Raw genomic sequence first — 24,416 nt, 5'->3', positions numbered from 1 at the left:
CAGTTTACTTCAATACTCCCCAAGTCTACAGCCGCTCTTCCTGCTCCCATTCCATTCTGGGGTTCGCTCTGTAATTCTTCCAAAGAGTATTGTTCTTTTATATTATTATCAGCTGTGACTTGTGTAGATGGCATATTATAAGAGTTAAGCAGATCTGTATTGTTAGGAAGTGAACTGCCCTCGTTTTTCTGTTTTTGACAGTGATTTTTGCTTTTGAGCCCTGGGAGGTGGGATCCAAGGTGCACGTAATTTCACTCCTATGCTCAGAGCATGGTTGCAGAACATAAGAAAAGCCATTCTTCCCTTGGTCGATGAAGGTAGTGTTCTAACTGCTTACGGTAGTCAGTAAGAACTAACCTCATGCTGCGGAGTTGAGAAATGCATCAGTTCAGTGGCAGTGATAAAACTGACTTATCTGCAATACTCTGATAAAAAAGGTGGTTGTCCTGGAAGTATTAATGTCCGCGAATCCATTGAAGCCCACATTGCAGCACATCTCCCCGTTGCTCTCTAACAAAGTTCATGTTGCATCTTCTCTCCACCTCTACCCACCACTGCTACCTAATAGCACCTAAAACGTCTCACCCTGAGATGAAAAGAGTCTGTATGGTGAAGCACACAGCAGCACAAGAAAAATGTGCGGTCAGGTGAAGGTGGGTTTTTCCACCTGTCCATCCGTCAGCAGTGGTCAGTCACAGTCTGGTGCCAACACACCAGTTGTCCACTGTTTGTCGTCTGTTGGCAGGATGACTAGGTGAAAGACTGACTTACCCTTGGAGTGACAGGGACAAGAAACTTGGTTCAAAGGTCACTTCATGGTCATTCTTGTCTCCTGCCGACCGTCTGCTCTGAATGAAAAGATTACCCAGTCATTGAGGTTAGTGAGAGTTTGTCTTACATCCTGAGTGACCGCTCTTATTCATGTAGAAAACATCCCCTCTCACACGGACAAATTCTTCACATAATGCAAATTTTAAAAGAATGGGTCAGGTGTATAGTGACACTTGGACAAAGTTTTCTTTACTAAACCACATGACACAGTGAAATTAACAAATTAATACCTGAACTTAGGCCATAAAATCTGTTTTCATTTTGAATTTAATTTTGAAAACTGCATTATAAATTGGAGTACCACTTGATGTTTCACATGGAGAGGCTTCAGATCAGCTGTTCAGAAAACAGGCATCAAAATGTGTCTTAGGTGTTTAAGTTTTATTTCTTACTGTTTTCCCACAAGTATTAGCATTTCTGTAGTCTGTGTAGGTTTTTAAAACTGTTTTCAAAAACTATCCATTGACATTATTGGCAGTTCACTCAGGTGTTTGCCAGTTTGCTGATAAGAAGCAGGGCTTGGAAGGCTGCCAGTGTTTGATACCATACCACAGTGTTGTGCCAGCCAAGGCTCCCAGTCATCCAATACAGCATACCTGTCCTCAGACCCCACCGAACTAGACACTGATCAAATGCAGCCTAAATTCTCTCGTTTCTTTTGGCCCAGTCTCCTGGTTTTGTAACTGAGGGAGAGGCTCAGAACAGCTCTTAAAAAGGTACGGACCATTTTTTTCCCTCGTCCAGTGGGTTTCCTGTGCTGATTCCCCAGAGCTGCAGTTACTTCTGAGAAACTAAACACTGACTTTTAATGCCTGTAACCAGCAGAGACACCTTCACGACTCCTCAGATGAGTTTCAAATAATCAGTGTCCCCACTGGCCGCACCAGCCAGGATCAGATCCCAAAGAGAAGAAAATGAACATGGCCTGCATCTTTTGTTAGCACTCTCTAAATTATGCTGGTCCCCCCTAAAGGGAAGTGGAAACTGCTCCGAAGATTAGGTGCCAGTAAGTGTCTGTTGCTAGAATCTGTTGCTGTGTGGTCCCTGAACCTTGCGGGGGGCCTATGAAGCCTTTCCGTTTCCACGATCTATACAGAGAGTTGAGACCTCGCTAGTGGACCTGAGGTTTAATTAAAACTGAAGTACTATTGTGTTAATTAACACGTTAACAAATTTATCAAATATGTAAGGTGTATGAAATAAGTAGTTTGTATGCCAACAGATGCGCTTAATGCTGTTACAGGACAGATTCGGAAATCTATGAAGATGCAGTGGAACTTGAGCAGTTTTTTATTAAAATCCGAGATGAGCTCTGTAAAAATGGAGAGATCCTGCTGTCACCAGCACTCAGCTACACAACGAAACATCTGCATAACGATGTGGAGAAAGAGAAAAAGGAAAAACTACCCAAGGAAATAGAAGAAGATAAGCTAAAACGAGAAGAAGAAAAAAGAGGTTGGTTTCTTTGTATTCTATTAAATTTGAAGAAATAGTACACTCTAAGCTAACTGGTGTCATAATTAATTGTGAAGAAAAATTCAGTGTAAATTTTTTATTCATGATCTTGACTTTCACAGTAAATACAATGAAATAGAAATGACTTTATCATGAAGTTCGTCATCATGCTGGGAAAGATTGGAAGTTACATGAGGCCTATCGATCCCCTGTTGCTGGTGTTGTTAAACGGCATCGGGTCCGTTCCAGCACAAACAATAGTCCCCAGCCTTCCTCACGTCCATGCCTGTGGACACTGTGTCGATCCATCTCCCTGAGGGAGGGTCTTCCTCTTGGACTCACCCTTGACTTTGCCCAGGTCCAGGCGCGGGGGCAGACATACCCAGTAGCTGTTGTGGATGTCACACTGTCTTTAAGTCATAAGAGAAAGTTTCTAAGAATACCAAGTGGAAGTTGAGGACAGCTAGGACCCTTTATTTGTCTGATGTGTGTATTATTATTAAATATAACATGCTCCCACTCAAAGTTAGAGTGAAAAGCTGATACAATGTAAGAGGGCTTTCAGTGAAACATGGGAGATTAGACACAGAGGCCTCTTGTTATTCTATCCAAAAAGTTCTGAATCATAGAAAAAGGATTTTGAAATAAAAGGCATAAACAAAGCACCCATCACCTTCATAGAAAAGGAGGAAAGATGGAAGAGGAGCTCATGGCTATTAAAAGTGTGGCAGCTGGAAGATGGGCAGATACCATGCATACTCATGTATAAGCCGAGTTTTTCAGCACATTTTTAATCCAGTTTTTGTGGTAAAATTTGGTGCCTCAGCTGATGTTCGGGTCAGCTTATACTCGAGTATATACGGTACTTTTCTGATGCCAAAAGTGGTTGAAGACCTTGAACAGGTCAATTCCTTCCTCACGCTGGTGCGTGGATTAGGACATGAGCTACTTCTGAAATAGGAATACTGACATGGCAGCCAGGGCTCCTTAGCAATTCCAAATAGTCACTCAGCTAGCACTCAGAAGACAGCTTGGGGTACAGATTATTGAGAAAGTAAAGATCTTTTCTGAGTTCTGCCTCTGTCCAAAAGAGAATGAAATACACTTGTGCCCACATCTGACTTTAACCTCCCTTTGGTGAGCACCTCTTTCTGTGTTTTACCTAAGAAGCGGAAAAGAGTGAGGACTCCTCAGCTGCTGCGGGGCTGTCGGGCCTGCATCGCACGTACAGCCAGGACTGCAGCTTTAAGAACAGCATGTACCACGTGGGAGACTACGTCTACGTGGAGCCTGCGGAAGCCAACCTGCAGCCACACATCGTCTGTATTGAGAGGCTGTGGGAAGACGCTGCTGGTAAGCAGTGAGATGTCATGTTTTACTTCTCTTTGGTCATGAGGAGAGAGATGATGGGAAGACAGCTGACATTCCTGCCAGCAGTAGCTGCTCTCTAGGGTGTCCCGTTTAATTTGACATCCACCATCTAGGCAGTGAGACAATGCTAAGCCAGAAGAAATGCATTCAGGTAACATAAAATCGCCCTTGAGTGCTGTGGGGGAGCAGATTCAGGAGGAGCCTGTGCTTTCAAGTTGAGGGCTGGAGGAGGAGGAGTCTGTGAAGCCCGAGCAAGAAGCAGCGTGACAGGAAATCCCGGTCTGTGCGTATCATAGGGATCAGTGTGGGACCTTCCACCAGAGGGTGAAATGTGTGACTGCGTTCTTGTGCCGAGCACGTAGCTTTTAGGGGTGGGCCCTAGTCTTAGCAGAGAAGTCTCATTATCTTCATACACTTAATATAAAAGGGAAAGTAGTAGTGTTTTTAGGCCTTGTTGCATTTCATTATTTCGGACTAAAAGCTGTGGCCCAAAAAGCACATTGTTAAGTTCAGGCCTTGGTATAATGGCTTAAATGAAGTGTGACCACATCTTGAAATGCGTGTATGCTTTCTGTTTATTGTAATGATGTGCGTTTTCTCTCTCTCTTTAAGGTGAGAAATGGTTATATGGCTGTTGGTTTTATCGGCCAAATGAAACATTCCATCTGGCTACACGAAAATTTCTAGAAAAAGAAGTTTTTAAAAGTGACTATTATAATAAAGTGCCCGTTAGTAAAATTCTAGGCAAATGTGTGGTTATGTTTGTCAAGGTAAGAAACTTACTGCTTCCCCAAAACATCGTTTATTCCCCAATTGACTAAGTTAAGAATTCTGTCTTAGAGGTCTGTTTTGGCATAAAATCGATGTGACTTTTTAAAAGCTGTGTCTATATGGATATATGTAGGAGCCCTAGTGGCACAGTGGTTAAAGCACTCGACTGCTGACCACAGATTTTCAAAACGCTGAATGAAACTACTCTTGTTTACAAGGTAAGATTTGTGGACATAACAAGGCCACTTGACAGCCAGGAAAGACTCATAGATGCCTGGCCATTCACCTTTTGTTGTTAGCTACCAGAGAGGCTTCAGGTGGCTAGGATTTACTTTTGCTTTTTGGTCTCAGAAAATCCAAATAACTAAAAAAAAAAATCATTTGTTTTCACGTTCTCCTAGGAATACTTTAAGTTATGCCCCGAAAACTTTCGAGATGAGGATGTGTTTGTGTGTGAATCACGATATTCTGCCAAAACCAAGTCTTTTAAGAAAATTAAGCTTTGGACTATGCCTGTCAGCTCGGTAAGATTCGTCCCTCGGGACATGCCGCTGCCTGTGGTCCGAGTAGCTTCCGTGTTTGCCAACGCTGACAAAGGGGGTGATGAGAAGAACCCAGACAGCTCGGAGGACGGTCGAGCAGAAGACAGTTTTAACTTGGAAAAGGTATGTACACAAAAGCTACGCAGCAGAATGTCACGTCCCAACACAGCTATTTGAGAAAACTAAATTCTTTTAAAATCAGCTAGAAAAAGAGTGGCAACACGAAACCTTTGCCAAGACAGGAGCCAGAGACCGGCTACAGCACTGCCGCAGGCAGCAAAGCAGATCTGAGCGTGACTCCATTATAGTCAATGTCACACATAATGAGAGCTAGCCTCAAACACGCAAAATGTGCAGACGGCTTTGAAACTAGTAGGTTTCTGCAAATACATTTGGAAACCTGAGTAAAATGACTAATTTTCTATGATAATACATATTACCAAAATGGAATCAGGAAGAGATAGGATGCATAAATAGACAGCAACCCAGAAGAAACTATAATGGACCTATAGCTGTGCTGTTTAAACTGTGCCAGAAAATGGAAAACAAAGAAAATTCCCCCGTTCATTTTTCAAAACCAAAATAATCTTGATTCCAAACAGGATGAAAAAAAGCAAAGCCTGTAGTTCAATCTCACTGTTGTAAAAATATGTTTTTTATTGGGGGCTCATACAACTCCATCTATACATCCATCCATTGTGCCAAGCACATTTGTACATTTGTTGCCATCATCATTCTCAAAACATTTTCTTTCTACTTCAGCCCTTGGTATCAGCTCCTCATTTCCCCCCCCCCCCTCAGGAACCCTTGATAATGTATTGTTATTTTTTTATGTCTTACATTGTCTGATATCTCCCGTCACCCAGTTTTCTGCTGTCCGTCCCCTAGGGAGGGGGTTATATGTAGATCATTTTGATTGGTTCCCCCTTTCTAAGCCCCACCTCCCCCCGCTTTCCCTTACCCTCCTGGTATTGCTACTCATTATTGGTCCTGAGATGTTTATCTGTCTTGGATTCCCTGTGTTTCCAGCTCTGATCTGTACCAGTGTACATCCTCTGGTCTAGCTGGATTTTTAAGGTAGAATTGAGATCATGATAGTGGGAGGGAGGAAGCATTAAAGAACTAGAGGAAAGTTGTATGTTTCATCGATGCTACACTGCATCCTGACTGGCTCGTCTCCTCCCCGACACCCTTCTGTAAGGGGATGTCTACTTGCCTACAGATGGGCTTTGGGTCTCTATTCCACAGTACCCCTCATTCACAATGATAAGATTTTTTTACTCGTTTATGCCTGATACCTGAACCCATTCGACACCTCGTGATCACACAGGCTGGTGTGCTTCTTCTGTGTGGGCTTTGTTGCTTCTCAGCTAGATGGCCACCTGTTTATCTTCAAGTCTTTAAGACCCTAGACGCTGTCTCTTTTCATAGCCCGGGCACCATCAGCTTTCTTCACCACATTTTGCTTATGTACCTGTTTTGTCTTCAGGATTCATGTCAGGAAGGTGAGCATCATGGAATGTCAGGTTAATAGAACAAAGTGTTCTTGCATTGAGGGAGTACTTGAGTGGAGGCCCACTGTCCATCTGCTAACTTAATACTAAACCTTTTAATCATCTCCCGGTTCATCCTTTCAAGGTGTTGTTTGTTTGTTTTTTTTAACCTAAAGGATATGGGAATGAAGGAGAGGAATTAAAAGCATGTTAAGGTATTACTGTTTCATAAAACAAACTGGGAACTTCAAATAGAAATAATATTTCAACAACATTTCACTTAGTTTGATTTAAAGAGTCTAGTCATTTCTAACCTTAATCACAGCTTGTATTTATGACTTGGTTTTGGTTTCTCTTGAAGTTGATGTGAAAGAACGTCTGCTTTCCTTTCTTACCTTCTTTGTCTACTACTTGATTGTCAGCTACCTTTCTTCAACCAGTTTCCTTTACTACAGGAGAAGGAAGACGTCCCTGTAGAAATGTCCAATGGGGAACCAGGTTGCCACTACTTCGAGCAGCTCCGTTACAATGACATGTGGCTGAAGGTCGGTGACTGTGTCTTCATCAAGTCCCACGGCCTGGTGCGCCCTCGAGTGGGCAGGTGAGTGCCATTGAGGGGTGAGGATGAGGCTGCGTTGCAGAGAAAAGGACTCAGTAGAAACTTAGCACTCTTAGAGTCATGGTGAAAATAATTTCCTGGGCAACTCCTGACGCCTCCTCCACCACCAGATGCCCCTGCTTTCTTTGGCCTTCAGCTGCACTTTCTTTTGGAAATGCTTCTTCTGAGCCTGCTTTTGGTTTTTGTCGCCTGTCCTCTCCTGCCTTTACTGTTCTTGTAATTCAGAAGGCTCCTTGCCTACTTGGTGAACTCCTGTAGTTTAAATCTGAGGTGACACTTCCTCGTCTGCTTCCCTGTTCTCTCCAGACTGAGCCAGCCTCTCTTGTCACATCTCTCCACACATGTCACATCGTGGTTTTACTGGATGATTGATAGTCATGTTTCCATACCAGACCATCTTGCCCTGAAACTAGAGACCTTCTGTTTTTGGTCACTTGTATATCCTCTATCCTTGGACAGTGCATAAACCATATAGGGGCTCAGATACTTGATGAATGCATGGAAGGATGGCTGGGCGGGTGTCACACAGAAAAAAAAGAGTCCACTGCCCACCAGGCAACAGAGTATTTGCGTGCAGCATGTCATGGTTCCAGGGCAGCTTGATGTTGTCCCAGCTCCACTAGTTTCATGTCCTGATTACCTAAGCTTCGGTTTCTTGATTGCATTTAGTCATTAGATTGGTGAGCGTTTATTATGTGCCAGCTATCTACCAGGCCCTGGTGCTAAATAAAATAAGCAAATATCCCTAGTCCCATGAAACCTGATGTCGATAAACATTGTAAGTCAAGCCTATACTGGGGCTTGTGATAAGGGCTGTGGACAAAAAGGGGCCGAGAGTGCCGTGATTGAAGCAGGGACCTGCAAAGCTTACAGAGCTCTATGTTGAGGTAACACTTGAAAGCGAGGGGGTGACTCATGTGAATAGCCTTGTAAAGGTCTGAAATAGGCCACCTGACCTGTTCAGACCAGCATTGCTGGGACAGTGAGCAATGCAAGACTGAGGCTGGAGGTCAGGGTAGTGTGTCAGCAGGACCAGGGTGTGTGGTGCAGCTCAGATCGGACTCCGGAGACAGGGTGCCATTGCGTAGTCCTGAGCACTCCGGCGCACCGCTCTCCTCGTGACGGTGGAGAGGAGGTGTAAAGGTAAAGGAGATCTAGTCGGAATATGTTGCAATGGCCCAGAGGAGAAGGAAGGAGGCACAGGCCAGGCTGATGACAGCAAGCAGGTGGTGAGAAGGAGTCAAACGTTGTCTCTGCATAGCTTCTCCCGGAATTATTTGAGGAGAAAGAGTCAAAGGCGTTTCCCTTATTAACAAAACAACCAATGAGACGCCACTACACATTGTTTAGTTAAAGGAAAGTCTGTTGATTAACCCTCTAAGAACGAAACCCATAAGAATTCTATTTTAATGACATGTCTTTTGCCTCTAAGAATCGAAAAGGTGTGGGTCCGAGATGGGGCCGCGTATTTCTATGGCCCGATCTTCATTCACCCAGAAGAAACGGAGCATGAACCCACAAAAATGTTCTACAAGAAAGAAGTGTTTCTGAGCAATCTGGAAGAAACCTGCCCCATGACATGTATTCTCGGTAGGTATCTGTGGCATGTCATTGGATCGTGTTCAGACACTGATTGTGTCGGTCACTAGTAACGAGATCAGGTGATGATGAGAATAAAGTGAGGGAGGGGCTAGAAATCAATGTTGGGGAGAAGCCCTATTTGGAGGGGATGTGTTTAGCAGAACTGATTTGATGGATTACATATGTGTTCAGTCAGTCCTATTGGGGAGGGGGCACAATTGATCATTTTCTGGCACAAAAAGCACCGAATGCAGAGATTCTGGGCATATTCAAGAAACAAGGCCAGGTTCCTAGAGCGGGCAAGAAAGTGGGTGTTTAGGAGATGAGCTCTCTGAGGCAGTAGGCCACCTCTCTGAGGTGGTAAGCCTTACAAGCAATACAAAAACTGTGTACTGAGTTTGGGATAAATAAGAAGTCTTGGGGAGGGGGTTCCCTTGTCTGGTAAAACAAGTTTCATACGCATTTATGGAATCACCTGGCTCGGAGGCAAACTGCGGTAGGAAGCAAGGGAGAACGAGTCAAGGGCTCTCCATCTGGTGGGCGTCCCTCGGCTCGGCTGGTCATTCTGCTCCTTTCTCACCTTTAGTTGCGTCTCGTAAGCTTTTCATCACAGGGTGCGTTCTCCAGATCACAAAAAATTAAGTTCCACCTATTGTAGGACACGGTCCAATTGATAACACCCTTGCTAGTGGAATTTTTATTTCAATAATTATCCGTTTCAGCTCCATCATGTCCATTTCATTCTTTTATAGAATTTCTGCCTCTTCATCACATTCCTTACTTGTTGAGAACGGACTGGCTTCCGCTCGTTCTTCGCCCTGGTTTCCCTTCACTCTTTGAGCACGTTTAAAACTGCCTCAGAAGTCCAGTGTCTGAACTTCCTGAGGAACAATTGTTTTCTGTTCATTTTTCCCTCTTTTTTGTGACTGAATCATACTTTCTTATTCTTTGAAGTGTTTTACTGAAAACTGGACATTTTAAATGTTTAATGTGATAACAATGAAGGTAAATCAGACTCTATCCTTTCTCAACATTTGTTGATATTGCTTCTTTTTTTGTTTCCCGGTATTTCTAAACCAGCGCTCTGGTGCTTAGTGGGGCACATGGGGCTGCTAACCCCACGGGTTCCACGGGGTCTGCAGTTTGGGAACCACCTGCCATTACTTGAGAGAAAAATTGAGGCTTTCTGTTGATGCCGCCAAGAGTCACAGCCTTGGAACCCCACAAGTGCAGTTGCTCTCTTCTTTGGTGTAGATGTTACAGTCCATCTTCTGGGATTTTTTTTTTAACAGTAACATTGGCACTTCATCTACATATCATATAATTCAATAGCTCAAATCCTATTAAAGAGAGTTGTATAGTCATTACCACAATCAATTTTAGAACATTTTCTTCTTGCCTTGTACTTATTGTTATTAGTGTAATTACACAATAAAACATTCTCCAGTTTAACAACTTTTTCATGTATAATTCAGTATCACTGATTACACTCTCCATAGTGGGCAACCCTTAATGATATCTTTTTCCCATTTACTCCGCCACCATTAGTAGAAACTTAATGTCCCTAAACAAAAACTCGTCCCCCTTCCCCCATGGTAACCATTGATCAACTTTGGTTTTGGGGGGTGGGGTGGGTAGTGATTTTCTTAATATAAAATTCACATATCATACCCTTCCAGATTTAGCCACTTTTTAAGAGAGTTGTATATTTCTCATCTGTCAGTTTTAGTGCTCCCTCCCGCATTCATTGTTTGCTCCCAAACTCCCCTCCCCTCCCCACCCCACCAACTCTGATAAACCATTGCCTTAGTCATTGTCTCTATGCATCCACTCCTGTGCTTCATACACTGAGAAAGGTAGAAGAAGCAATAAAAGCAGAGACAGAACGAAGTGGAAAGAAGAAAATAACAATAAAGATAAAGAGTAAGAAAGAAAAGACTACCAACAATATTCTAAATTTCTGTCATGGAATGAGCAAGCCTAGAGCAAATTCATTTTGGGTCGAGAGGAGGGAGATCAGCTGACCAAGTATCATATTGTACCATGGTTCCATCCACCGTAATCAAGTTTACAATAATCTCGTGTCTGATAGTAAAGCTGTTCTAGTCCCTGGCCAGTGAGTGGCTAGAGGGGATCTGCCAGAGGCTTCATCTGACTGGACACTTGCACGTGGGTTTGGAGTTCCCACTGCCCTCCACAGCCTCACAATGTAAGCTCTGATACTTTTCCCTTCATGATATTTGGTTTGGGGTTTTTTTAATGGATTTATTGACATAATTTACATGCCATACAATTCAGTTGCTTAAATAAATTTAAAAAGAGTTGTACAATCATCACAATTCATTTTAGAATGTTTTCATCATTCTTGTCCTCATTATTAACTCCTTATTTTCCCCAGCCTCCCCTGCCATAACTCTAAGAAACTGTTCATCTGATTACTATCTCTAGATTGACGTATCCTAGATTTCATATGAAGAAAAGCGTACCGCCCAAAAAGATTTTTTAAACACACAGAAAACTTTCAATCTAAAAGAAAACAAAAATAACAAAAACTAGAACAAACTTAAAATGAGACCCAGCTATCAGAAAAAAAAAAAAGTCTTAAAAGCTGTCTTAAAACCAGCAACCAGTTATGTGAGCTGTCACCTGCATCCACATGAAAGAAGCACACCAGCCTGTGTGATCCAAGGTTTGTAAATAGTAATACCCAAGATCAGCAGTGGGAATTGTGTTAGAACTTAAATTCTGAGCAGCAGGCTTGCAGAAGACTGAACAAAAGCCCATGAATCCGTTTCTAAGGCTCCATATGGATTGAACCTCCAGAGCATCCCTCAGACCACTGTCCAAGGATGTGATTAGTCTTATTAATGTAGATTAATGCACATGTGGTTAGGTCAAAATGTAACACTTTAGCAGTGAGTTTTTTGTAAAGACTACTTATGTGTGGTCACTGAATTCTCCTAGCTCCCTCAGCAGCTAGTTATTTAGCAGAGATTTTCTTACGTACCTAGAAGCCAGCCAGAAAACTCCTCATCTTTGCAATGGGCTCTGCCACACCATGCCTTCAACACATATCAGCAGTTTACAGCTTTGCCTTTGCTGTCCCCGTACTCGAGGTCAAGCTCGAGAGCAGAAAACCTTCTCAGCTCTTTTCCAAGTATGCATCCTGTTCCAGAACTACATTCCCAGGAATATTTGGCAACTTTTCAGAAGCTGTTATTCCTCGTGGCATCTTACCATGCAGCTTTTCCTTCCTTTCTGTCATGCATGCCTTTTGTTTGCCCCAGCTGATAACCTGTGCACAGCTGGCGCCTTGCAGTTCATTTGCCTCTGACTGTTTTAAAGAAATGTCCTCGGCAGGAGCTGCTTCTCTCCCCTGAGATAATTCTGTGTTAGGTAAAATGGTGACAGCAAGCCCCTTGGATAACACCGTCGAGGAGCCACCTGACATTAAGACAGGCAGCCATGGTGTGCAGCACACATCTGTCACCAGAACTCTTCACCAGGGACACAGCTGCCATCTTCAGCAGCACACTAGCAGTCCCAGAGAGAGGGGTGCAGAGGAATTAGAATTTCCATAAAGCTAACTATGACATTGTGCCAATTTATTCCGTGTTTCTGTGAGGGAGGGAGCACATTACTGTTTTCATTGCTGTCTTAAAAGTTAAAACAAATTTTAATAGCAAATCTATTTAAGTTTATTGCCATTATAATTAATGGCATTAATTATACCTATAGTATTATAAAACTAACATTATTACTTTCCAGAATTTTTCCCCATCTCGAACAGAAACTCTGTACTCTTCATTCTCCTCGTCTTCTCTAAAGCCTTGGGGACCACTAATAGCCTTTCTGTCAGTGCCCATTGCCAACCTGTGTATTTCATAGAAGTGGATCCTAGCGTATTTGTCCTTAGTTAAGTTATTCTTTTAAATTGTGACTCCTTTACTTAAGGCTTTGTATAATTTGGTATTTGTTATTTTGATATAAAAATCACTAGTGGCTTAGAGAGATCTGAGACATTGTTGACACATCTTATTCTTCATTTAAGATCATATTTTACATCACTGTGGTATAAGCATTTTTAAAATTTTACATACATCATTTCAACATTTTTGACATGTACGATTCAGTGGCAGTCATATTCCTCTTGTGGTTTATGTATATTCATATATTTCTGTTGTCCTTTACTGAAGGAACCCTCCTCCCGCCTCCTCTTCTCCCCTGGGAACCACTAGTAAGCTTCTGCCTAGTCTAGATCTCTCATTAAAGTGGGATCATGCAGTACTGACCCTGTTTTACTTCACAGTAAGGTTCATCAGTGTTGTAGCTTGTATCAGGACTTCATTTCTTTTTTTAAAATCATTTTATTGGGGCTCATACAACTCTTGTCACAATCCATAGGACTTCATTTCTCTTCGTGAGTGCTCTAAGTTCATGTACAAGTATGGATACTCCACATTGTGCTGACGCTGTTGTGAGTGATGCTGCACTGACCAGTGGAGTGTGAGTTCCACCTCAGAGTGTCATTGCTAGATTAAATTGTCATTGTGTAACATACTTTTGAGGAGTCCCCAAACTGTTTCCCACAGTGGCAGTACTGTTTTACACTCCTACCAGTGATGGAGGAGCATTTCCATTTCTCCACAGCTATGTCAGTGCTGTTGTTCACTCTTGCTTTGTTTTTCATTCTAGCTATCTTAGTGGGTGTGAAATAATAGCTCATTTTGGTTTTGATTTGCACTTCTCTGGTGACTGATGAAGAGTCTGAAGATGCTATCAGTAAGCACTGGACTGCTAACCACACGAGTGGCTGTCCACACCCACGAGCCACTCCAGGGGAGGGATGACAAGGTTGCCTGCTCTGGTACCATGTATGGGGGTTACAGTGAGTCTCACAGGCCCGGTGGGAGAGAGTTTAGTTTGGGTTTAGTGTTGAGTATCTCCATGTGTTTGTTGACCATTTGCTTTTCTTCTTTGATATCTATCCATCACCCTTTTTTCTTTTTCTGTTTTTCTCCATACTTTGATTGGGGGCTCTTGCATCTCTATCACAATCCATACGTTCATCCAGTGTGTCAAGCACATTTGCACATATGCCGCCATCATCATTTTCAAAGCATTGTCTTCCCACTTGAGCCCCTGATGACAGCTACTCATTTCTTCCCGCTCCCTCCCCCGCCTGCCAGCCCTCACGAACCCTTGATAAGTTATAGATTATTATTTTCATATCTTACATCATCCTCCATGACCCCTCACCCACTTTTCCATTATTTGTCCCCTGGGAGGGGTTTCTAGGTTCATCTTATGATCATTTCCCCATTTCTCCCCCACCCTCCCCTAATCCTCCTGGTATCTGTACTCTCATTGTTGACCCTGAGGGGTTTATCTACCCTGGATTCCCTGTGTTTCGGACTCTTATCTGTAACAGTGTGTATTTGTAATCCGATTTGTAAGGCAGAATTGAGGTCGTCACAGTGGGGGCTAAGAAGCACCAAAGAACCAGAGGAAAATGTGTGTTACATCGGTGCTATACTGCACCTTGACTGGCTCATCTCTTCCCTATGACCATTCTGTGAAGGGATGTCCAATTGTCTATAGGTGGGCATTGGGTCTCCACTCCATGCTGTCCCCCCCCCCCCGCCCCATTCACGTTGAGTATTATTTTATTCTGGGTCTTAGCCTGATACCTGATCCCATCGACACTTGATGATCACACAGGCTTCTTCGTGTGGACTTTATTGCTTCTCAGCTTGATGGCCGCTTGTTTATTTTCAAGCCTTTAAGACCCCAGATGTTATCTCTTTTCTTTTTTTTTTAAATCACTTTATTGGGGTTCATACAATTCTTATCACAATCCATGCATACATCCATTGTGTCAAGCACATCTGTACAATTGTTGCCATCATTCTCAAAACATTTGCTTTCTACTTGAGCCGTTAATATCAGCTCATTTTTACCCCTCTCTCCCCCTCCCTCATAAACCCTTCATACTTCATAAATTAATTATTGTATCATATCTTGCACTGTCCGACATCTTCACCCACTTTTCTATTGTCCATCCCCTAGGTAGAAGGTTATATGTAGATTCTTGTATTCAGTTCTCCCTTTCCACCCCTTTTTTGTTTTGTTTTTTTGCTATCTCTTTTCATAGCCGGGCACCATCAGCTTTCTTCACCACATTTGTCCATGCACCCATTTTGTCTTGAGCGATCGTGTCGGGAAGGTGAGCATCACAAAATGCCAGATTGTTAGAACAAAGTATTCTTTTGTTGAGGGAGTACTTAAGTTGAAGCCCAATGTCCATCTGCAACCTTAATTCTTAACATGTAGATATGAGTGTATAGTTCTATTCACCTCTCGTTATATATCTATTTACATATATGCATGCCTGTATTTAGACCTCTAAAATGTCTTTTGCCTCCTGGTTCTTTCCTCTTATTTTCTTTTACTTTCCTCCTGTCCCACCCTCATGTTCGGCCTTCATTTGGGTTTACTAATTCCTCGCTGCTACATGGCCCTTAAGTAAGCCCCACTAGGCATCCTATGACCTTCCTTCCATTGATTTTAGTTCATTGTTGTTCCCTTGCCCTTGAGTTGGTTCTACCCCTCCCCTTCTTTTCTCCCCTTCCCCTTTTCCCTTATCTTCCCAGGACCATCGGTCTTTCATCTCCAAATTATTTATCCTGCCTCTAATCTAGATAAATGCAGATACATTACTAAATGCAAAAACTAGACAAAGCCAAATACAACAAAGGAAGTCAAAACCAACCAAACAATAACAGCAACCAAATAAAAATAACAGAAAGCCACTGACAAAAATGGAAAAGCTTTAAGTAGTTCAAGGTCTGTTGGCCTTTGTGAGTGTTTTCCAGTTAAGTCTGATGGGGTGCCACTCTCTGCCTACAAAGTCTGTTTATGGTGTTCCCCGCGGATTTCATCATTTTTCTCACCTTGCTGCTCTGTTGTCTGTCCTTAGTGTTTCGCCCCTGCCAAATTGTGCACTATTCCCGCACTGTGTCTCCAGTGTTGTCCCCCACAGTGCTAAGTTTTAGTGAGGGATGTCGTGTCTCCTGGTGGGGCTGGCCCCTATGGTCATCAAGTTGGTTCCAGCTTATAGCAACAGAACAGACACTCAACAGAGCTGGACACTGCTTGTCCTGTGCCATCCTCACCATGGGTGTTAGATTTCATTAAACCATCATTGCAGCCCCTGTGTCCACCCATCACTTTGAGGACGCTCTTTTTTTTTTTTTTTCTGTGAACAAGGATGATGTCTTTTTCCAGGGATTTGCCTTTCCAGAGGAAAATGTATTAGAAAAAGTTGTACTCTGCTCTCAGGCTCTCATTGAAATCTCCCCAGGGCCCTGTGAGGAAGATGCTCATATTCTCAAAGGTGATGTAACTGTCCCTGAGAAAGGCCAAAACCTTCCCGTGCGGTCTTCCTACGTGTTCATCGTGACGGTGACTGGGTTGTCAGCCGGGTTTCAGCCAGTTGGGCACATTTTAATGAAAGGAAGTGTAAAGATACTAGATGGAACACTAGGCATCTAGTGAGGCATGCTCACTTCATCTTGGAGATACACTATTACCAAGAATGTCTAGAGTGGTCACATAGTGAGATTTCAGCCAGCCTGTGAATGGTAAGATTTTACTTCTCCTCAAACTGAGCTACTAGATTCACTGAGTTCCCATTAAAAGCCAGCAAGTTTTTGTAAACGTTTATATGCATTAAGACTTCCCAACATCGTTCCCTCTCTTTTAGAGCCCTCAGAGGGGCCCAGTCAGAGCAGAGGCCACAGTCATTCCCGAGCCACCAGGCATGCATGAGCCCTGAGCAGACTTGCCCTCTCTGAGTCTCCTCTCCTTTCAAGTACAGGAAAGAGTCAGTGTCCCTTTTCTTTATGGACCAGCCTTTGATACCTAATTATAGCTGTGTTATGTTTCTTACAGGTTGCTGAAGTATTTTGCATATGAATGTTTGATAAATGATTAGCATGAACATTCTGTTAGGGTGAAGAGCACCACAAAAGTGCCCTGATCAATCTTACTTAGCATTGTCTACAGGTACTAGCCAGTGCCTTTCGAAGTAGGAAACAGGCACTTTAAATAATCCAAACCCACCTCCGTCATGATGATTCTGACACCAAGACCATTGTCTGTAGGGTTTCCAAGGCTACAAAAGTACCTTATCTTTTTTCATGGGAGTGACTGGTGGATTTGAATCCCTGACCTTGCGATTTGTAGCCATTCCAAGGCCTGCTGGACATGGTGAGTTTTCAGGAAATGAAATTCAAGAGAATCAAACAGGAAAGCATGGCAAACAACAAAAAAACCCAAAGTGATCAAGTCTAAAAGTAATTTTAAAAATCAAAATTCAATAATAATGATGAATTACTGTGGAATAAATGTAACAAGAAATGTGCCTGATCGATGTGAAGAAAAATTTTAAATATCAATAAGGAAATTTGGTGGGGGTCGGGGGGGAGACACATACCATGGTCCTCCACTGGATGTCTCAATATGGTAAAAATCATGTCCCCAAATTGACCTTTAACATAGTCCCAGTAGGTAGAACAGTAAGCATTTTCTTGGGAACAATTGCAACTAAGTAAACCTTTTTTTTTTTTTAAGTTAAGGCAAAGAAAAGAAATCAAAAATCGGGAAAATTCTGAAAAGCATAGTGAGAAGATAGAACACTTAATATAAAACGTTAAGATGGGAAGGCTTTGTCTCCTGACATAACCTCCACGTAGGTGTGCACACATCTGAAATTGATGTCCCATCTCTTCCCTTCCCCCAAAGAATTCTCTGCTCTTAGATTTCTGCCAAGGCAAAACAATTGAGCAGTTTTAGCATCGTCCAGGGTCTCAGCTTGAGTTCCTTTTCCGTGCTACCGAGTTTGGGAAGTGAATGCAGTCTGAAGAGGTCAGATCAGGACTGTAGGGTGAATGGCGGCAGGTTTCCCAGCAGAGTGGTCATCGGATACCTGGGTCACTTAACAGCAGGCCTGTCCGTAGGGGCACTCCCACTGGAACGACTTAGGGCAACGGCAGGAGCAGACGCCTGCACTCTGTTTGGGAGTATGGACTACAGCACAAAAGCTGCTAATTTTGATAATTTCGAGGGGTGTGTGTAATAAGGTTTTTTTTATTTGTAAAGGGGGTGGTAGGAAAAATCAATGTGGGGCCAGTGCTGTAGCACAGCGCACCCTCCACACACCTTTCTCAGCACAGGCTTTCTTCTCACCAGTACACCTTACTTCCTTCCTAAAGAGTCCTGTGGTCATCTACTGTCCTCTGAGGACGCTTATCAAGATGACCCCCTTGAGTGTCCCAGAATGTACCTCCATTGCCTTCCGAGGACAGCTCTTGGTCGGCCTTGGATCTAACAATCCAACTGACTCAGCAGATCTCCTCAGAAGATTCTGCTTTGTTTAGTTGGGTTTTTGGAAGACACCCTAAGGAAACTACTAAGGGCTTTTCTGCAGTCCTCCAAAGACCTGTCGTAAACATTTTGTTTGGAGTGGCCTGGGACCCTACTAACAGTACTTCTCTACTCACACTCCGTGACCCTTTCAGCAGTGTGTGAGGGTTACAGTTTCTCCACTTCCTTGTCCACTTTTGTATCGCAGCCATCCTAGGGGGGAAATGGCTGTTCCCGTGGCTGTGATGTGCCTCTCCCTGATGACCTTTCCATGTGCATATTAGCCATTAGTATGTCTCCTTGGGAGAAAGGTCTATTCAAATCTTTTCCTCACTTTACATTGGATTTTTGTTGAGTTGAGGAGACAAGCCGGTCCCTGGAGAAGGATATCATGCTTGATAAAGTGGAGGGACATTATCCACATATCGATGGGATAGATTGACAGAGTGGCTGCAATGATGAGCTCACACGGGACTGTGGATGGGCCAGGCGGCGTGTCCTGTGGTCCACAGGATCACTGCTGAGTCCGAACAGTTCTCTCGAGAAGGTGGGCACCCACTGATGTGATTTTTAGTTCTTTGATCCCTTCTACACCTCGTGGTCAGACAGACTGGTGTACTTCTTCCATGTGGACTTTGATGCTTCTCGGCTAGATGGCTGCTTGTTTATCTTCAAGCCTTTAAGACCCCAGACACTATCTCTTTTGATAGCCGGGCACCATCAGCTTTCTTCACCACATTTGCTTATGCACCCATTTTTCTTCAGCAATCACGTAGGGAAGGTGTGCATCATGAAATGCCAATTTAATAGAACAACGTGTTCTTGAATTGCGTAAATACTTGAGTGGAGGCCCAACGAACAGTTCTCTCTTAGAGGCCCGGTGCTGAGTCCTTATCAGGGACACTCGTATGTGATATGCAGACGTTTCTCCCCATCCTGCAGCGTGTCTGGTCTCCTTGATAATGCCCTGCAGGTACGGTTCATACCTGAGATAGGAATCCAACTTCATTCTTTTGCTTTCCAATATTCAGTTGTCCCAGCACCACTTGCTGAAAGGTCAGTCACTGAGATTATTCCGTTTCCTTGTCAGAATCACGCATCCATGAATGTTTGGGTTCATGTCTAAACTTTCAGCTCCATTTCTTGATCTGGATGCCTGCATACCCATTTAGAGCCTTAGTATTTTGAATATATTTATTCAAAATCAGTGAAAATTTTAAACAGCTGTTAATTGGACATAGTTTACCCCTTTAATTTCTCTCCAATTCCCTGTTTCAGGAAAGTGTGCTGTGTTATCATTCAAGGACTTCCTCTCCTGCAGGCCTACCGAGATCTCAGAAAACGACATTCTGCTCTGTGAAAGCCGCTACAATGAGAGCGACAAGCAGATGAAGAAGTTTAAAGGACTGAAGAGGTTTTCGCTCTCTGCTAAAGTAGTGGATGATGAAATTTATTACTTCAGGTAAAGTGTGAGAAATTAAGAACGATTTCTCCAGCTCTTGATAGTAAAACTGGTATCAAAACTGCAGGCTAGTGTTGGTTTGGGGTTTTTTTAATAGATCTTCAACTAGAGCAATATATATTTCAAGTCGAAAATATTAATTCCATGGACGAATCAAGGAAAATCTTCCTCCTCTCCTGAGATGTGGCGATGACCTTGGCAGGGCCCTGAGCTTAGACTCCCTATTCGTTGTAGAAGCTCCATGGACTGAACACTGCACTGTGTTGATGTGGCCGACTGCAAGTCCTCATTTATTACCATCATGCAGAGAGTCTTGCTTTCTGAACAGTCCTGATCGCTTGGTTCTGTCTGGTTTTTCCTTTCTCCTCTTTAGGAAACCAATTGTCCCTCAGAAGGAGCCCTCGCCTCTATTGGAAAAGAAGATCCAATTGCTGGAAGCTAAATTTGCTGAGTTAGAAGGTGGAGATGATGATATGGAGGAGATGGGAGAAGAGGATAGTGAGGTCATTGAACCTCCTTCTCTACCTCAACTTCAGACCCCTCTGGCCAGTGAGCTGGACCTCATGCCCTACACACCCCCACAGGTGAAGGTGACAAGTTCCAGTTACTTGTCCTTTTCCCAGACCACAGTCCTGAGACACCTGGTTCCCCACGTGGTGTGTGAGCTCAACCAAGGGTTCTGCTGGGAAGAACCAGTGTCCTTTTCTTCCCCGAGGACTGGTTTTTGTCTTTGTTCTTTCTCCTCTGCCTTCTCCGTGCCATTGAATCTTTTTTTTTTTTTTTGCCATTAAATCTTTAAATGGAACGTCTTTCTTAGTTTCGCAGATAACTGTTTTTAATGCAAGTCTAATTAGAAGACTCTCCCTGCACTGAGTTAAGAAAGACCATAGGAGTGACCTCGGCTGTTAGTCTAGCCTCCAGGCCCGTCTCCTTGCCACCACTCCTCCTAGAGAAAGAAGCTCTTCTCTTGTTTGAGGTGATCCCTGATGATCTTTTCCCCTCATTCGGAATTTTTTTCTCAACACTTCATTGTGAGGTCATTCCAGCTTGTGGTCATGGGACCCAGTGAACGGCGATTTATTGTTTGTGTGGTAAGAGGTCAAGAAGAGGTATCTTTTGACCAAGAAAGAGATGGTGTGAAACTGAACGTGCCTCGCAAACAGTCGCTGCTCCCCACATGTCCCTGCGGCAGGGAGGCACATGCCGTGCTGACGCACTATAAGAGCTCTCTGTCTTACAGTCCACGCCAAAGTCGGCCAAGGGCAGTGGGAAGAAGGAAGGCTCCAAACGGAAAATCAACATGAGCGGCTACATCTTGTTCAGCAGTGAGATGAGAGCTGTGATTAAGGCCCAACACCCTGACTACTCTTTCGGGGAGCTCAGCAGACTGGTGGGGACGGAATGGAGAAACCTTGAGACAGCCAAGAAGGCAGAATATGAAGGTAAGTAGAGACTGTCATAACTGGTGCGGCTTTCTGAGCAGAGTGGGTATTTTCAGGGATGCACGTGCAGAGAGAGATAGGTTTTTCTCTTGTGGTCTTTCCATCTGCACATGAACTTTGTGCTGGGGACTGTCCCCAAAGGGCCCTGTCCAGCAGTTTAGATGCCAGCTTTGTCCTGACTGAGCAGAGTGCTGCCCCTGACTTGGCCTCTGATCCTCATGTGTTGTTATTTTGTTTTGTTTATTTTGTTTCCCTACCCCCCCCCCCAAATTGCTCAAACAAAAATATCTCGCTATTGAAAACTGCATGATTTATTTCTTTCACGGAAACCCGTAAGCACACGTGTTGAGCTGGGGAATGACTATACAGTGAGTTCCAGTGTGATTTTGATTAAACCTTATCTGAAAGGAGGCCTTAAAGTCACAACCTCCTGTTGTGGTTCTTGATAAGCCATGTGTCCAAACTCCAGGCACAGGGTTGGCTAAAGCCTTAGGCTTCCTAGGCCAGTCCTGGCCTGTGCTGTGGTCTCATTCAGAGCTCCATTTAAGGCACTTGTTTCTCACCTTGCTGTTACTCTGCAATACAGTCATATCCGGCCAGGAACTTGGGAGTGCTTCAGCACTAGGGGCAAGTGCTGAGATGTTTTTTCTGTCGTCTTTTTTATGCCACTAGCCTTGTGTTTCACAAAGAAATGGGTAATAAACTGTTTAGGAAGTACTGTTGCCGGTGGGGTTATGTTTTTGTCCATGTAAAATTTTACATACTGGTTCATTTTGTAAATGTGCAGCCTTCCTTCTGCAGTGATCAGCTGTGGTGCCATTTGGCTGAGTCCAAATCCATTATTTCCCCGGAAGCAGATTAATTGTTCAGATCGCCCCCTTTATTACTAAAGTTTTATGAAACTTTTCAAAAACACTTTAAGAATTTTTTTTATTTACAAATGATTGATTATTATGAAATTATCTGACAGGTTACCCTAAGGATCTTCTGCAGAACTCTAATCCTACAAGATGCTCAGTCAAAAATAATTTTGTGGCAAAACTAGTTTGAGAAGCCCTCCAAACTTTCTTGGAAACTTACAGTTCATATTCTTCCTATGTTAGAATCTCTAAGACCTACAGGAAAGAAACCTGTTTTGTATTACCTGACATTTTCTGAAACATGACCAGGTATTTATGTAATACCGATTAATATCCTGAAGAACTAATATTTTATAGAATACTCTTCAAGAAACTAAAGTCATTTCCATAAGAACCTAGAACTTTGGGGGAGTCCTCTCTGTCTCCCCTGAGTGAAAGTTCAGACCACAGCGTCACCCAATTGGAAGAGTGTTGGAAGTGAAGCTATCTTGGGTGTGAAACTTTTGCCCCAAGGCTGACATGGCCAGTTCTGCGTGCTGGCAGCTTATTGGGGTGGAGACCAGTGAGAGGGACACCCTGCTGTGAAGAGAGGGAGAAGCCAATGGCTTCTGGAAAGTTTACAGTTCAATGGGGGCCGGGGTGACCACAGAGACACAGAATAGGACTGTGTGGGGTTGTGCTTGATCAATCCATTGACTCGCCAGCACCCCCAAGTTTGGAGTGTGACTGCCTTATTGTCAAAACCCTGTTTGTTTCCCAGGACAGTTTCTTTCCAGAGAAAGCCAACCCTCATTCCACGAGCATGAGTTTCTCTGCTGCTTCCTGGGGGGGGGGGGGGGGGGAGTGCTCTCCTCTTTTACTCTGAACATCCTAGAGTTCATTGTCGGGGTCTAGGTCCTTTTTTGTTTTGTTTTTCACGGCCAGCTCATGGAAGTAGGTGCATACAGGTATTGGTAATGGGCCACCGAGGTAGCGAGGGGACGAGGCTGTGCAGCATCTCGGTGGCATCCGAGGAAGCTTTGCCTTGCCTGACTTTCACATCCGTGCGTCCAAGGACGATGAGGTCGTGCTTCTCGCTTAGGTCAGCGCTCACCATTTGAGTTCCCTGTGTTGGAGTGTGGTGTCCAGAGTCGGGGGCCGCAGGGTGCTGATGCTCTCTGTGTGTGTACCCCCCCCCACCCCCAGCCTCCGTCTGCCCGTGTGAGAAGTAGGATTGCCTGTGTGTCGACTGGGAAGCAGAACAAGCCTCTCCGTGTAGGAGCATTGGGAATACACTGTCTCTAGACTTCTCTCGGAAGGAAGGGTCCATCCCCCTGGAGCCCAAAGACTGAGAAGGTGACGGTTTGGATGCTGTGAGCAGTGTAGCAGGGCATGTTCTGAACTTGCACACACCAGGGCTCCTCTTGCAGAGTGGATTCTGGAATTTCTACTGATTGAGAAGGATTTATGGCCATGACTGAATTGCTCAGCTTCAGGCAACCTGGTTCTTTGAGTACATCGTCACTGCTATGTGTGTATGTCTCCCAGCTTCTGACGATTGTGGCCGGAGGATCCTACGCTTTCCCCCGTGGGGGTCTATTAAGCATTGGCTTCATTAGCACTAGACGGTAGCTGTGGTCTCGCCCTCAGATGTTGTGGAGAAGGCAGTGAGCTACTTTTCCCTTACAGAGTTAATTTTCTTCAGCTGCTAAAATCTCATGACACTAATGACAAGAGTCCGCAAATCTTAGTAAAATTGGGGACAAAAGGAATCAGGAACTATAGTAAGTAACAATTGTGCCATACGTTATAATGGGCCATGGAATTGCTTCATGTTGACATTATCAATACTCTGTAATGAATAACAGTAGCGCTTCTCATCTTCAGGGTGCCCCGTGAGGCTGACCACGGCGGTCCCACTGGCGACGTGCTTACATCAAACCTGTGCTTTCTGAATGTGTGCTGCAGTCTTAACATTCTTGAAATCTTTGCAGAGCAGCTCTCAAGATGGGACTCTAGGTTACCAAAGAGAGGGGCCCGGCTCCTCCTGTGTGGAGACTGGCATCCGCCGTTCCTTCCCTTGAGACAGAACTGCTGCCTGTGTTTTACTAGTCCTGTTGAATGCAATGGATGGTGTTTTGAATTCCTGGGTTAAAAACAGAATTGAAAATCTGAAATGCCTTTACAGAGCGGGCAGCTAAAGTTGCTGAGCAGCAGGAGAGAGAGCGAGCAGCCCAGCAACCGCAGCCGAGTGCTTCTCCCCGAGCAGGCACCCCTGTGGGGGCGCTCATGGGGGTGGTGCCACCACCAACACCAATGGGGATGCTCAATCAGCAGTTGACACCTGTTGCAGGTAAAAACAGGAGCTAAGACCATTTTTTTTCCACTTTTAAGAAATTCCTTCATTTTTTTTTTCTCCAATGAGGAGTAGGCCACAGTGTCCAGCCTTTTCTAATGACAGATTCCAAGTTTGAAGTCACCCGTGCCTCCTCTATCACTTTCCCATATGGACAGTGCCTCCCTCCACCCCAGCAGTGGCCTGGCCCAGCCCTGGGGCAGGTAGGGAGCAGCTAGCTCTTCCCTG

At 44.0% G+C, this 24,416-nt stretch overlaps 1 protein-coding gene across 13 annotated transcripts in view; it reads left to right on the top strand.

The window, feature by feature from the left end:
• The window catches only part of PBRM1 (polybromo 1), an 82,069-nt gene that overhangs the window by 48,180 nt on the left and 9,473 nt on the right, over positions 1 to 24,416 (top strand). For 6 of the 13 annotated variants that reach the window (XM_075547490.1, XM_075547485.1, XM_075547488.1 and 3 more), the window contains 10 exons: positions 2,075 to 2,286; positions 3,454 to 3,639; positions 4,270 to 4,427; positions 4,830 to 5,093; positions 6,919 to 7,064; positions 8,515 to 8,672; positions 19,368 to 19,551; positions 19,925 to 20,135; positions 20,792 to 20,993; positions 24,021 to 24,185. In XM_075547490.1, coding sequence (XP_075403605.1) covers positions 2,075 to 2,286; positions 3,454 to 3,639; positions 4,270 to 4,427; positions 4,830 to 5,093; positions 6,919 to 7,064; positions 8,515 to 8,672; positions 19,368 to 19,551; positions 19,925 to 20,135; positions 20,792 to 20,993; positions 24,021 to 24,185 — 1,886 coding nt within the window. The remainder of the gene's footprint in view (positions 1 to 2,074; positions 2,287 to 3,453; positions 3,640 to 4,269; positions 4,428 to 4,829; positions 5,094 to 6,918; positions 7,065 to 8,514; positions 8,673 to 19,367; positions 19,552 to 19,924; positions 20,136 to 20,791; positions 20,994 to 24,020; positions 24,186 to 24,416) is intronic. The other 7 variants (XM_075547494.1, XM_075547491.1, XM_075547493.1 and 4 more) reach the window with 3 other exon arrangements.

This window comes from Tenrec ecaudatus, chromosome 4 (assembly GCF_050624435.1).
Source record: "Tenrec ecaudatus isolate mTenEca1 chromosome 4, mTenEca1.hap1, whole genome shotgun sequence".
NCBI lineage: Eukaryota > Metazoa > Chordata > Mammalia > Afrosoricida > Tenrecidae > Tenrec > Tenrec ecaudatus.
This window is presented reverse-complemented; position numbering and strand designations above follow the sequence as displayed.